General features: G+C 36.8%; 1 protein-coding gene across 6 annotated transcripts in view; it reads left to right on the forward strand.

Moving 5' to 3' along the window:
- DENND5B (DENN domain containing 5B) overlaps positions 1-13,645 on the forward strand; it is a 184,878-nt gene that overhangs the window by 104,009 nt on the left and 67,224 nt on the right. For all 6 annotated transcript variants that reach the window (XR_014314193.1, XM_082740656.1, XM_082740655.1 and 3 more), the window contains 3 exons: positions 3,747-3,934; positions 10,179-10,715; positions 13,069-13,300. Coding sequence is in view for 5 of the 6 variants with exons in the window: in XM_082740656.1 (XP_082596782.1) it covers positions 3,747-3,934; positions 10,179-10,715; positions 13,069-13,300 (957 nt within the window). In the remaining variant the exon portion in view is untranslated. The remainder of the gene's footprint in view (positions 1-3,746; positions 3,935-10,178; positions 10,716-13,068; positions 13,301-13,645) is intronic.

A 13,645-nucleotide genomic window follows, 5' to 3' on the forward strand; every position in this document is an offset into this window, starting at 1 on the left:
CAACAATGTGCTTTAATTCTCTGGCCACTTCCAAAAGGCTGTGGAGGTTTCGTGAGAGTCCTTTTTTCTACTCTGAACAGCCTTGGGAAACCCACATTATGTTTCACTATTAAAATCTTCACATTTTTAATATAAAGGAGAAAAAAATGTTTAAATCTGATAATTTTTTCTAGGGATCAGTAGTTCTGATCCCTACATGGTCTACTTAAACATAGTTAGAATGAGTCACTTGGTAAAAATTCTCTGTGTAATGAACAGTATCCATGGCTTAGTAAATGGATATTTGAATTTTTTTTTTTTTAGATTTTATTTATTTATTTGACAGAGATCACAAATAGTTAGAGAGGCAGGCAGAGAGAGAGGGGAGGAAGCAGGCTCCCTGCTGAGCATAGAGCCTGATGTGGTGCTCGATCCCAGGACCCTGAGATAATGACCTGAGCCGACAACAGAGGATTTAACCCACTGAGCCACCCAGATGCCCCTTGAATTTTCTTTATAAGTGGGCATGCAGATAATTAACTGAATTATATGAACATCCAAGAAATACCATTTTTGAGTACACAGTTTCTTGTCTGAGTAATTACCATTTTCTCCTACTGAAAAACTAGTTCTTTAGTTTCTTGTGGGTAACATCTAATCTGTTGTCTATTTGAGTTATGGCTATCCAGCAAAATTATGTAGTCTGATCCCACTAATTCATTTATTTGTTTAAAAAGTATTTTTACAGGGTCGCCTAAGTGGCTCGTTTGGTTAAGTGTCTACCTTCAGCTCAGGTCATGATCTCAGGGTCATGGGATCCAGCCCCATGTCAGGCTCCAGCTCTGCACTCAGCAAGGAGCCTGCTTCCCCTCTCCCTTTGACCCTCCCCCATGTAGGCCCCCCAAATAAATAAAATCTTTAAAAAATAGATTTTTTTGAACATATGTTATATGTCAGATACTGGGATAAGGTGCCAAAGTTACAAAAATAAAAAAAACTCCAATCCTTGGTTGAAATGGGTGACCAACAAAAGAGAATCTTAAAGACGGTTCTGTGAATTTGGCCTTTTCATAGTTTATCTGCATGCCTTCTTACCCCTTATTTTTTTGTGTTTTATTAGGACTTTTACAAGAAGAGGAGAAAATTATAACATTTGATAGCACATTAAATTTGGGCAGTAGGTGCTCTTGGCTGGCTCAGTCGGTTAAGCATCCAATTCTTGATTTCAGCTTAGGACATGATCTCAGGGTTGTGAGATTGAGCCCCCCACGTCAGGCTGCATGCTCAGTGTGGAGTCTACTTGAGATTCTCTGTCTCCCTCTGCCCCTTCCCCTGTGCATGTGCTTGCGCACTCACACTTGCTCTAAAAAAAAGAAATTTGGGGTTAGGGGGATGGTCAGTAAGTTTTGATCAGCTGATCAGCACTGCAATAAACTGGGCCCTGTGCTTTATGGGCAGAACAGGATAAAATGGGTACCATTCTGTCCTTACTTAGCCCACAGTGGAGAAAAAAGCCCACAGGGCAAGTGCCATTATAGAGTCCTGTCCTAGTTCAGAGCTACAGTTAGTAGGGACATTCAACAGATTCAGGGGTTTCAGGTCAGCTGTGCACCCATAACCCGTGTGATGAAGACCCCCATCTCCTATGGCTCAGACATCTGCCTGTTGACTAGCAAAGTGTTAGGTAGCTGATTATCTGATCTTCTTTGACTACCCCATCTCCACTGAGTACTAGCAGTCTCAGCCCAGCTTCTCTGGACCTCAACTGGGGTGGGTGGGTGGGTGGGTGGGTATGGGTGTGTTCATAGGAGTCCTTTGGTGTGTGTGTGTGTGTGTGTGTGTGCATGTGCACTCGCGTGTGAATCCATGTCCCCTCCCCACCTGAGGTAATTTGGTCAGCTCTTCATGTTCCTATGTCAGGTCACCTGGTATTTGTGTTTTGAAAGTATTCCTATAAACAGGTTTCACTTACAAGAATTTTTTAAGTAATCTCTACACCCAACATGGGACTCAAATCTAGAACTCCAGGATCAAGAGTCACATGCTCTACCCGCTGAGCCAGCCAGGTACCCCATAAAATTTAAGTCTTAATAGTGAATCACATAAAGAGACTTCTAAAGTTGGTATGGATAGCTGATGATTCATTACCAAAATCCTACTTTAGACTACTAAAGGTAGTTGTCTACAAAGTATAAAACAACATGAGAAAGTTTTTTAAGCAGAAAACATCCTGTTTATGTTTGGTCAGGTGTTCTTTGGGTTGATACGAACCAAATAGCATCTGATCAATTTTTTTAAACCTTTTTTAAAAGAATTCCCCAAAATCTTACTGCCCCATATTTTACTGTTTTTGTGCATAGTGAATTCTGTGAGAGCAAAATTACAAGTCCATAATATCCTTTCTCTTCAATTTTTAAATCCAAAAAATTGCAGAAAACCAAAGATTCTTTTCGTAACTCATTTATTGAAAAAGCAGACCTGAACCAGAGTGACGTGACCCTATTTAAATTTTTTATCTGTCCTATTGGGACACTCAAAGTTTGCTGCAGAAATATTAATGTGTTTTATTATAGTGTGCTAACCTAGATATTTCATTTATATGGTATATGCACAGTATTACCTTTTTTTTTTTTTTAAGATCTTATTTATTTGTTTATTTATTTGAGGGAGAGAGTGAGAAAGACAGCACGAGCAGGAGAAGGAGCAGGAGAGGGAGAAGCAGACTGTCTGTGAGGAGGGAGCCCTACTCAGGCTCAGGGCTTGATCCTGTAACTTGAGGATCGTGACCTGAGTTGAAGCAGATGCATGCTTAACTGAGAGAGTCACCAGGCACCCCACAATACTACCTTTATAAAAAAAATAATAATAATGAATTCTAAACACATCTGTCTTTAAAGGCTTAAATAAGGATTATAGTCAATGGACGTGTAAAGCACCCCCATGGCAGAGTAGTTTAAGAGGGTCACCTCTTGTTTGTAACTGTGTGAGGTAATGGATGTTAACCAAACTTACTGTGGTAATCATTTCACAGTTTATACATATATCATTGTGTCATACACCTAAAACTAATACAGTGTTATATGTCAATTATGTCTCAATAAAATCGGGAGGGCACTTTAATATTATAAGCAGTTTGTAGTTTTGATTGATTCATGTGAAGAAAACACAAGCAAAAATCAACCTCTAATTTTCAGGTGACTTTCACTTTGTTTCTAGATTTTATAGTTATGTAGTTGGGGTTAAATATAGGTAGGATGATTATGAATGTATGTATCTTTGATTTCTTATACCTACAAAATGAAGGCTAAGATAAATACAATCAGGATAACCACAGGCCATAACCTTGATCATATATACAAGAAAAAAGAGCCTCTCAATTGGGGATTATATTGATATGCATGTATACAAAAAGTGATCCATAGCAGTATCCTGGTACATCTTCAGTGGGAGACATACCAAAAGCAATTTTATTAGTTCTTCTTTTCCTCCACATTTTAAGGGAATGTAAACTTACATACCGGTGATTTCAGAAGCAAGAATAAGATAATGTTTCCCACCTACTCAAACCCCCTTAGTACCATTCAAGTGAAACCATTGAACTCTTTAATTGTGCTGGGAAAGAATTGACCTATTTTCTGCATGATCACAAAGAAATATTTTATTTATTATAATAAGATTTTTTTCTGAAAATTAGTATTTTCAAGCTTAATGCTGTGATTATGTTTTTATTTGCAATCTTCCCCTCCTTTTTTCCTTGTTCTGTACAGATTATCAACGCTTGATGACTGTGGCGGAAGGCATCACCACACTTTTGTTCCCATTTCAGTGGCAGCATGTTTATGTGCCCATCCTCCCTGCTTCTCTGCTACATTTTCTTGATGCTCCTGTCCCTTATCTGATGGGCCTTCAGTCAAAAGAAGGAACTGACCGTTCTAAACTAGAACTTCCTCAAGAGGTAAAACTTACAATGAGTGATAAAGCATTTGCTATTTGTTGATTTAGGTCAAGGCCACTTTATTGTTAGACAGCATTGTCTTTGTCAAAACTGTGTCTCTGACCATCCTGAATCTTGGAAGTAGAGCCTGAGCCATAGAGCACAAATCCTGACTTCTGAGGGTTACCATGACTAGTTATTAATTCAGCATGGTTCAAATAGGATAGTAGCAAATGTTCATAGCTATAAATTTGTGAAGATGGAACAAAAGTAGCATGATCTAGTTGCTTCATTATTCTAATAACATTTAATTTCTTTTCCCCATTCATGTTATAAATTCTTCTTTTAAACAATATAGCCCAAGTTTTCACATGATTAAAATCTTTAAAGTCATTGTAATAATTGAGATGAATTTGATTCTTGACTTCCATCAAAGGAAAGTAACATCTCTCAGCAAGCTGTGGATAATGAAGATATCAAATACTTCTGCATTCTTTGCTTTCAGAGCTAAAGCTAGTTACCAACTTTTTCTAAATGTCAGTTTGACTAGGTGATTGAGATAAAAATTTTAACCTCTAGCTTTAAGACCTCCTTAAGGTTACCATGCTTTCTGTGGGTTGTATTTTCAGATGTTGTTTAAGAAGAATATAGGAATTCTTGGAAGCATTTTGAATCTTGTTTTTGGCTGTCCTTAAGGTACTCAGAATTGGAATGTAAAACCATTGAAATGAAGTATTGGGGCGCCTGCCTGGGTGGCTTAGTCAGTTAAGCATATGCCTTCCACTCAGGTCATAATCCCAGGTTCTGGGATCAAGCCTTGTGTCAGTCTCCTTGCTCAGCAGGGCGCCTGCTTCTCTCTCTCCCTCTGCCTGCTACTCTCCCTGTTTGTGCTCTCTATCAAATAAATAAATAAATTTTTTTTAAAAATAATAAATACTGATGAGAGTGGCATGGCCTATTACAAAACATTAAGTAGTTAACTACTTTATATTATTAGCTCTTTAATTAGCACCTTTCTTAATAAAATCTTTCATGCTGTGCTTTGCTTTTATTTGTTCTTATTTCCCATAGAGGTTTTCATTTTAATAAATGAATTTAAAATAACACACTAAGCCACAGCCATTATACCCGACAATGATTCCTATAATCATTCATTGCTTATTTTATTCCAGTGAATGTTTCTCTCCCAAAATTAACATTTTTGTTCAGGGGAAAATAGCTTGATTCAGATAATATAAAATACATATGTAGTCTGTCTTGTTCTTTTTGAGCTTATGCATGTTCTCTGCTTTTGCCTCCCCATTATATCTCTTTTCTCTATTACCTGAACTCTCTTGCTTTCTCTTTAATCTAAGTATCTTGTTGGTTCAAAGAAGTAATCCTTTAAATTTTCAAGGAAAAAGAAATAAAATAGCTATATCTATCTTTTATTTATTATTTTTTTTAGCTGTATATATTTTAAATGCAATTTAAGTTTAAGGACTTAAATAGTGAGGTGTTTTAGATTCCTGTTGAGTATCTGGTCTATTTATGTATCAATGAAATTATATTTTTATAAGATAATATGTTTAGGTGTACAAATATTCTTTCCATTTTTATATGAGTTTGTTGAGAGTTGAGAGTTCTTAAATGCCTGCTTGATATTTTTGTAATTGGGAAATCTTTTTCTCTCCATATCTGCATGTATTCTCTGACTCTAAAGATAAACTTAAAAATTCTGAATGCTCTTATAGCAATGTCTGATTTTCTAATTTTTTACTCATTAAATCACACTCTTTAATAAATGTACATGCCCATCTATTTGGAGAGTAGAATAACAGGAAATAACCTGGGTCAGCTGTGAAAAAGCATTGCTTCTGTATGTATGTTAGTACATCATTATTTTAGAAGGAAATGCTAACAGTTGACTCTCTGAATAGATGAGCATGTACATTTATTGAAGTGTTGGTTTAATGAGTAAAAAATTAGAAAATCACAGACATTGCTGCAAGAGCATTCAGAATTTTTAAGTTTATCTTTAGAATGCACACATACCACTTTGTGCTTGTAACATTTTACAATGAGATGAAGTAATCTACTTCACGTAATTTTGGAGAAGAAGTAAGTATAAAAATAGCCATTTAAAAAAGTGATTTAATTATACTCACTCATAATATTCACCTCCTCTCTCCTTTCCCTGAAAACTGTAAAATAAAATAATAAGTAAAAATAGTGACAGGGTTTCTTAGAATAGTTATGAAAATGATAAGTTTACAAAATGATTATTTTAAGAAGGCATGATTTTAGTTGCTAGATAACTAAGTACATAGACTTATAATTAACCACCCACTTACTTTCCCCATAGTTCTAAAATGATAGGCACAGGTAGCCATTTTTTTATATTGTTTTTTGGGGGACTGGGGTGGGGAAAGTGATGGTAAAAGATATAGTACTGTGGATGAATTGAGAAGAACTGTACCTCACTTTCTCCCATTCTTATCTTTATAGTATATCATGGGCAAAAAATAAAAAACTAGGGGCGCCTGAGTGGTTCAGTGGGTTAAAGCCTCTGCCATCAGCTCAGGTCATGATCCCAGGGTCCTGGGGTCAAGCCCTGCATCAGGTTGTCCGCTTAGCAGGGAGTCTGCTTCCTCCTTTCTCTCTCTCTCTCTCTGCCTGCCTCTCTGCTTACTTGTGATCTGTGTCTGTCAAATAAATAAATAAAACCTTTAAAAAAAATCAAAAAACTAAATTAGAATGCTTTCCACTTTTCTTTTTGTTGTATCTTACCCTGAGATTCTAGAGGACTATTTTATTTTATTGGAGAAGCATTCTTTCTTTATTTTTTAAATTATTTTTTATTAACATATAATGTATTAGTTGCCCCAGGGGTACAGGTCTGTGAATCATCAGGTTTACATATTTAACATCATTCACTCTATCACATACCCTCCCCAATGTCCATAACCCAACCACCCTGGTCCTACCATCCCAACCCCCCAACAACCCTCAGTTGGTTTTGTGAGAATAAGAGTATTTTATGTCTGTGGGAATATTTTACATATTCTCTTCCGCCTTACCCTTTGCCAGTTTAACTTCAGCCTTTGAAAAACTATATCCCTTACTAAGCATGGAAAGAGCTGCCCTGGCCTCACATGCCTGGATACCTCCTCCTCCTGTGTACATTTTTGGGGTACCACAAAATGACCATCTCCTTGAGCCTTACTTACTCATTCACCATACAGTTGTCTCATATACTACCAGTGTAGGAGACATTAAATAAGATAAAATTTCTGCTTTCCAAAAAAGAGAAAATAAGAGGAATGAGTGAACTAAATATATATGCAGAGGAAATCAGAATGCCTTTAGGGTAGGGACATAGGAAAGCTTCATGGCAGAAGAAATGATTGAACTTCAAGTCTTTGTTGCCTTTCCATTAAGGGAATGTTTTTCTTTTCTTTTTTTTTTTTTTTTAAGATTTTTTTTTTTTTTTAATTTATTTGACAGAGGGAGAGCACAAATGGGGGGAACAGAGGCAGAGGGAGAAGCAGGCTTCCTCACTGAGCAAGAAGCCTGAAGTGGTGTTCGATCTTAGGACCCTGAGCCAAAGGCAGCCACTTAACCATCTGAGCCACCCATGCGCCCATGTTTTCCATTTTTAACTAGAAGTGATAACTTACCATGAATGTGTGAGCAGCATCGATCAGTTAAGATACAGAAATAGTCCTAAAACAATGTAAAACTGAGAGTCAAGTTTTTTTTTATTGTGTATATAAAATTTCTTGAGCTCTTCTGATTATTTTTTAGTTTAATGGTATTAAAATTTAAAAAGTGACGTATCCAAATGCCCGATTGTATGGACTTCTTTGTTTTAGGAAAAAAGGCTTTTTGGGTTTTCTTCATTAAGTCTTCATAACACAAGTTAACCCTGTTTTCATTTTGTGATAATAAAGGCCCCAATGGGCCCATCTACGCAGTCACGGGGAGGTATCAGAGACTCATGGGAACATTGAAGCCAGGTCAGTAGTGTGGTGCTGGAACATCCACCTTGCTCTACCCTTTCAGCTCAGCAGTAATTGTATGAGCATAACACGCTTTAAAATTTCCCAGATGTAGTGTTTTTTCATAGAAGAAGGATAGAAAAGGATAGCAGGAAGGCATTAATGAAGGAGACACAGTACAAAATGTAAGTGGTGGGAGGTTGGTTGGCTAACATTTAGATTAGCAAGTTGGTTAATTTTTTTCTTCCATTTTTAAAGATACTGAATCATCCATTTGAATTGTAGTGACCTACTTTCTCCCCTAAGCCTTTCAACACATCCTGCTTTCTAGAGACTAGAGATACATATATAAAGATACGGATTAAAAGAAGGCTGTAGGCAGCAGTACTGTCTTCAGAAAGATTTGACTTCATCTCTTATTTTATTTAGAGGAAACTGCTGATCTTAGAGATGAAGAATATAGGAGAAAAAAATCTTTTAAGCCACCAGGCTGTTTGAGGGTGCTTACCTGGAACAGGTGTTAGGAAATCACCTAACTTCTTGGGCCTCAGTTTCTGCATCTGCAGAATTAAAGAGTTGGATTCAGAAATCACTTCAGGCTTGAGAAGAAGCATTGTTGATTCTCTGTTTTTAGATGGGGGGGCAATACGGAGTTTTGATTGAGCTAAATACAGAAATTTGTACTTTCTGTGCATTAGCATCTGACATAAAAAGGAAGGATCAAAAGAGAAAAATAAAAACCCAACAGTTTGCTCTCCTCTTTTCACCTTATGTTGCCACACAGGATCAAAGGGCAGTGTGAATTGTCTCCTGGCTGACCTGGGTGGCAGGGTTGTGGGAGAGAAGGGGAAACTCGAAGTGAAACTTCCTATTCTATTGGTTAACTTTTACCCTTTGCCCCGTGTCCAGCCACTAATGTAGTCAGGATCAACTTTATGTGATGGGCTATACCTTTGGCTTCCCATCCTCCCACAGTCCATGAGCACAGTCTTCCTTTACACTGACAGCCTTTTTCTGGTTAAGAGAGTATGAACAGGAAAAGTACAGTGTTATTTTGGAGTCTACTATAATCACACACCTGAGGGATAATGAGAATTTCATACATGTACTTGGCTCCTTGAATTGTCCATTAACTACTTAGAAAATATTTAAAAGTCCTTTTATTCTATATAAATTCACAATCTATAGTGTAAGCAAGCTCAAAAAAATTTTCCTCTGATTTCTATTTTGTCTTTTTTTCAACTCAAAAATATCTCCAGAATCAACTCTTAATTATTCAAGGAGTAATCATTTGTAATTGTCTAAGCACTTATCTCTATCATTCTCTCTGCCTCCTGCTGTTTGTCTAATAACGTCTGAAATGGTTTTGCTAAGAGGTTGAAGCTAATTTTGGATAGGGTGGAAATTTGTGGATATTCTGTGAATTGGATTGTTCTTTGCCAGTTTCATCCCATTTGAGGGGACTACAACTGCTAAAATTTCGCAATTATTGTTAATTCTAAATTACAAATGTTGTCAGAGCAGTGGAATGGCATAGAAAGTTCTGACTGGATTCAGCCAGTGCTCATTTTACCTAGTGCCTTCTATTTCTAAGTTATTACAACTCTGTGCGCCTTTACTCATTTAGGAATGCCAGAGAGATGTCATATATTACAGAATCATGTCCAGATGATAACACATTGCTAAGACCCAGAGAAAATTACCCATTTTTTTTTTAAAGATTTTATTTATTTATTTGAGAGAGAGACAGTGAGAGAGAGCATGAGCGAGGAGAAGGTCAGAGGGAGAAGCAGACTCCCCATGCAGCTGGGAGCCCGATGCGGGACTTGATCCCGGGACTCCGGGATCATGACCTGAGCCGAAGGCAGTCGTCCAACCAACTGAGCCACCCAGGCGTCCCGAAAATTACCCATTTTTATTAATTATGGTATGGAATAATTACTCACATAGGGAAAAAATGGTGGAAAAAGAAATTTATTTTTAAAGAATAAAAATTCTTAGCCTTCAGAAAGCTAACATAAAAGGCATTGTAAGGTCTTAAAAGTTTTTGTCGTAAAAAAATAATTGTAATTATGTGTGGTGGTGGATGTTAACTAGACTTACTGTGGTGATCATTTCATAATATATATTGAATCACATACCTGAAGCAAAATGTTATATATCAATTATATCTCCATTTAAAAAAAGGTAACATGTAATCTATGATTTTGTTTCTAATAGTTAGCAAGAATATTTTAGGATATAAAAATGTAATTTCAAAACCTTTGTATTACTTTTTCTTTCAGGCTAATTTGTGTTTTGTGGATATTGACAACCATTTTATTGAACTGCCTGAAGAATTTCCACAGTTCCCCAATAAGATGGATTTTATCCAGGAACTCTCTGAAGTGCTTCTTCAATTTGGGATCCCTCCTGAGGGTAGCCTCCATTGCAGTGAGAGTGCCACAAAACTGAAGAATCTGGTTCTGAAGGACTTGGTTAATGACAAGAAGAATGGTAATGTCTCCACTAACAACATCAGCATGTATGAGTTACTGAAAGGCAATGAAACCATAGCCCGCCTCCAAGCTCTGGCCAAGCGGACCGGTGTGACTGTGGAAAAAATGGACCTCTCTGCCACACTGAGTGAAAAAGAAAAGGATTTAAAACTGCAGTGTGAAGAGGCAGAACTAAGGGACTACCAGCTCAACGTGCAGCTCCGTGAGGTCTTTGCTAACCGCTTTACACAGATGTTTGCAGATTATGAAGCGTTTGTGATTCAGACTGCCCAGGACATGGAATCCTGGCTGACCAACCGAGAACAAATGCAGAACTTTGACAAAGTAAAAAAAAAACCACTTCCTTTCCCTTTTTATGGCTCTTAGTGGGCTGTCTTACTGGTTTTGTTAATTTTTTTAACCACATATTTTTTCCTCTCTCCCTTCCCGTTAAAAACTTATTCTTATATTTTGTCTTCATCCTATGATGACATCTCAACTTGTCCATGTAAAGATAACAGTTTAGTTTCAGAAGACAGTTTTACCTCATCTTAGGATCAAAAGAGAGAAAAAGTGAATGAATTAGGTTTTATGACTTTAAGATTCTGTTCCAAAGTTTGTGGGAAAGGGAGACAGAAAATGACACTGGCTTCCCATTGTCCTGCTGAAGTTGAAGCTTCTTTCTAAGGTTTACTATAGAGTCTTCTGGCAGATTCTCTGATCATATCCACCAGTTTTTTGGCTTGTTTTTGTTTTTGTTTTCCAGACAAAAGACTTAGAGGAGTGCATTAACTCTTCAGGTCAGGGTGTATTGCATTCCTTTCCTGTGAGTGACAGGGCATCATCATACTGCTATTAAAATGCCTTATGGGTTTTTGCTGGATGGTTAGCTTTGTGTCATGAAAGACCTCAGAGGGGCTAATGTATTCTAAGAGGCTGATCTACAATTATGGAGTCTCTGACAAGTAAATATTCATAAACTTTTTTGTAAAGGTGGGTAGTATCAAAGATTATTTTCTGATTGCATCAGACATTTTTTGAGTTGAAGTTTCTATATTCAGAGGAAGTTCTGATGCATTTTATATTTGAGAAAACTTCTTTAATTAAGAAGCCTTCACTTCTCCAAATGTATTCCTGCTTCTAGGTTTTCCTTTCTTATTAAGCTTAACCATTTTTTCCTACCTTACTCAAAACTAATCTGTGTATACTCATGATTTATCCTTGGGGCAATTCAAATTCTTATCTAAATTGAGCGCTGGTACTCTCTTCCTTCTTAATCTTTATGTAGCTTCAGACTATAAATGGAATTCTTTTTATATAACCACTAGAGAAATGAAAATTTCATGTGGATTCCAGAAGGCTTGTAATCATTTCATTTTTCACTAGGAAAATGTACAGGACTATCACATACTAGTCCTCCAAGCCAAGTCTTTGCTGACTGAAGTGTTGTAGTCCATGAGGGTCTGAATATCAAAAGTCAGATATTTGGCCCATTTAAGGGGAGGGTGGGAGGTGTTTGCTCTAGAAAAAGTAAAATTGATATTTATCTATAAAATAAAATACCTTTTGAAGAGGCGAATTGATTTTTAGAGACTACTGTGAACCTTTAGCTGGCTATTTGGATTTATGTAAATACATCTGAATTGTGGAGACACTTAGATTAAATAAGTGGGTTTCTATAAGGAACTTTTTTAAAGGCTTCCTATGTTTTAGAGTGAAAAATACATATGCTAGCCCAATGAGTATTAAGGAGACTAATCTTGTGTCAGAACTTACTCTTACGTCTTTCGCCTTCTAGTTTCTGCCACACTGCACCTACTCAAAAGAGTGAAGAGCAGAATCAACCCACCAGCTAAAATAGTAATTTACTTCCAAATTTCAGCTAATATCAGACTGTGACTAGAATTCCTATAACGTGTGGACCTGAAGAACCACAGAAAAACAAACACTTTGAATTAGGAACTGATCACTATTTACTGAACCATTCCATGCACCTGAAAGCTGGTAACAGGAACATGCAGCTGGTTGTACATGTTTTCCAAAGGCTCATCTTGCTTTGGTTGGTTTTTCAGGCAATACCTTTTTTTTAGTTGTTAAGGCCCAGACTCTTTAATCAGCACAGGTCTGGCAGGAGTTTGATCTTGAATTAGCACTTATCCATCAGTCTCAAACTGTGTTGGGGACCTAGAAAAACATCTAATTGACAAAGATTTCACTCATAAGCATAAATTCCATGATTTTTGTAAGGTTATTGCTTATTTAGCTCAGTTGTATCCATTGATCACATCAGTGCCTTATGACTCAAAGGTATATTGCATAGGCTAGGAATAGTGAGCAGAAAAAAAATCACAGCTCACTGGGAAAGGGGTCAAAAATTCCTGGTAAGTGAAGAGGATGATTGACGATATTGCAGTAACTGATCCACCATCTTTCATTAGTGATACCCTCTTTTCTACCTAATGATCATGAGTACCAGAATGTAAATCAATTTTGAAAGGATCAAGCTAAAGGCCTAAGCAACCTAAATTCCATGAATTTAGAAGAAGGGATTTTTTTTTTGAGATTTTTAAATATCTAGCATCAGTTTTGCATGTTACATAATTTTTTTAAAAAAGACATCACCAGCAAATTTTCAGATTTATCAAAAAGTACTAAGATAGTCACATTGCACTAATAATTTCTAATTATCTCATTACAGGCTTCCTTTCTCTCTGACCAGCCTGAGCCTTACCTGCCATTTCTTTCACGCTTCATTGAAACACAGATGTTTGCCACCTTTATTGATAATAAAATTATGTCTCAGTGGGAAGAGAAGGATTCTTTGCTTCGGGTCTTTGACTCTCGGATTGAGAAGATGAGACTGTATAATGTAAGGGCGCCCACCTTGAGGACATCTATTTATCAGAAATGCAGTACTTTAAAAGAAGCAGGTACATTTGTCATGCCTTTTAAAATTAAAATCCATGATTGTTTCTTTTTACACATTATTAGCCTTATAAACCAAAAGTTAATTTTCAGTTTTAGACTTCATGGCTAATCCTTTATACTGTATCAGGTGCTTTCTGTAGTTTTGTTTCCATGAGTTAATATCCATTCCATTCTTATGTGACATTCCTCTGATCTTAGAAAAAACAGGGGTACCTAGATGGCTTAGATAGGCATCTTGATTTCAGCTAGGTCATGATCTTAGGTTCTTGAGATTGAGCCTCGTGTCTGGCTCCATGCTGGGCGTGGAGATTCTTTCTCTCAAGATTCTTTCTCTCTCCCTCTGCTCT

The sequence above is a fragment of the Mustela nivalis genome (assembly GCF_964662115.1).
Source record: "Mustela nivalis genome assembly, chromosome: 7".
Taxonomy (NCBI): Eukaryota; Metazoa; Chordata; class Mammalia; order Carnivora; family Mustelidae; genus Mustela; species Mustela nivalis.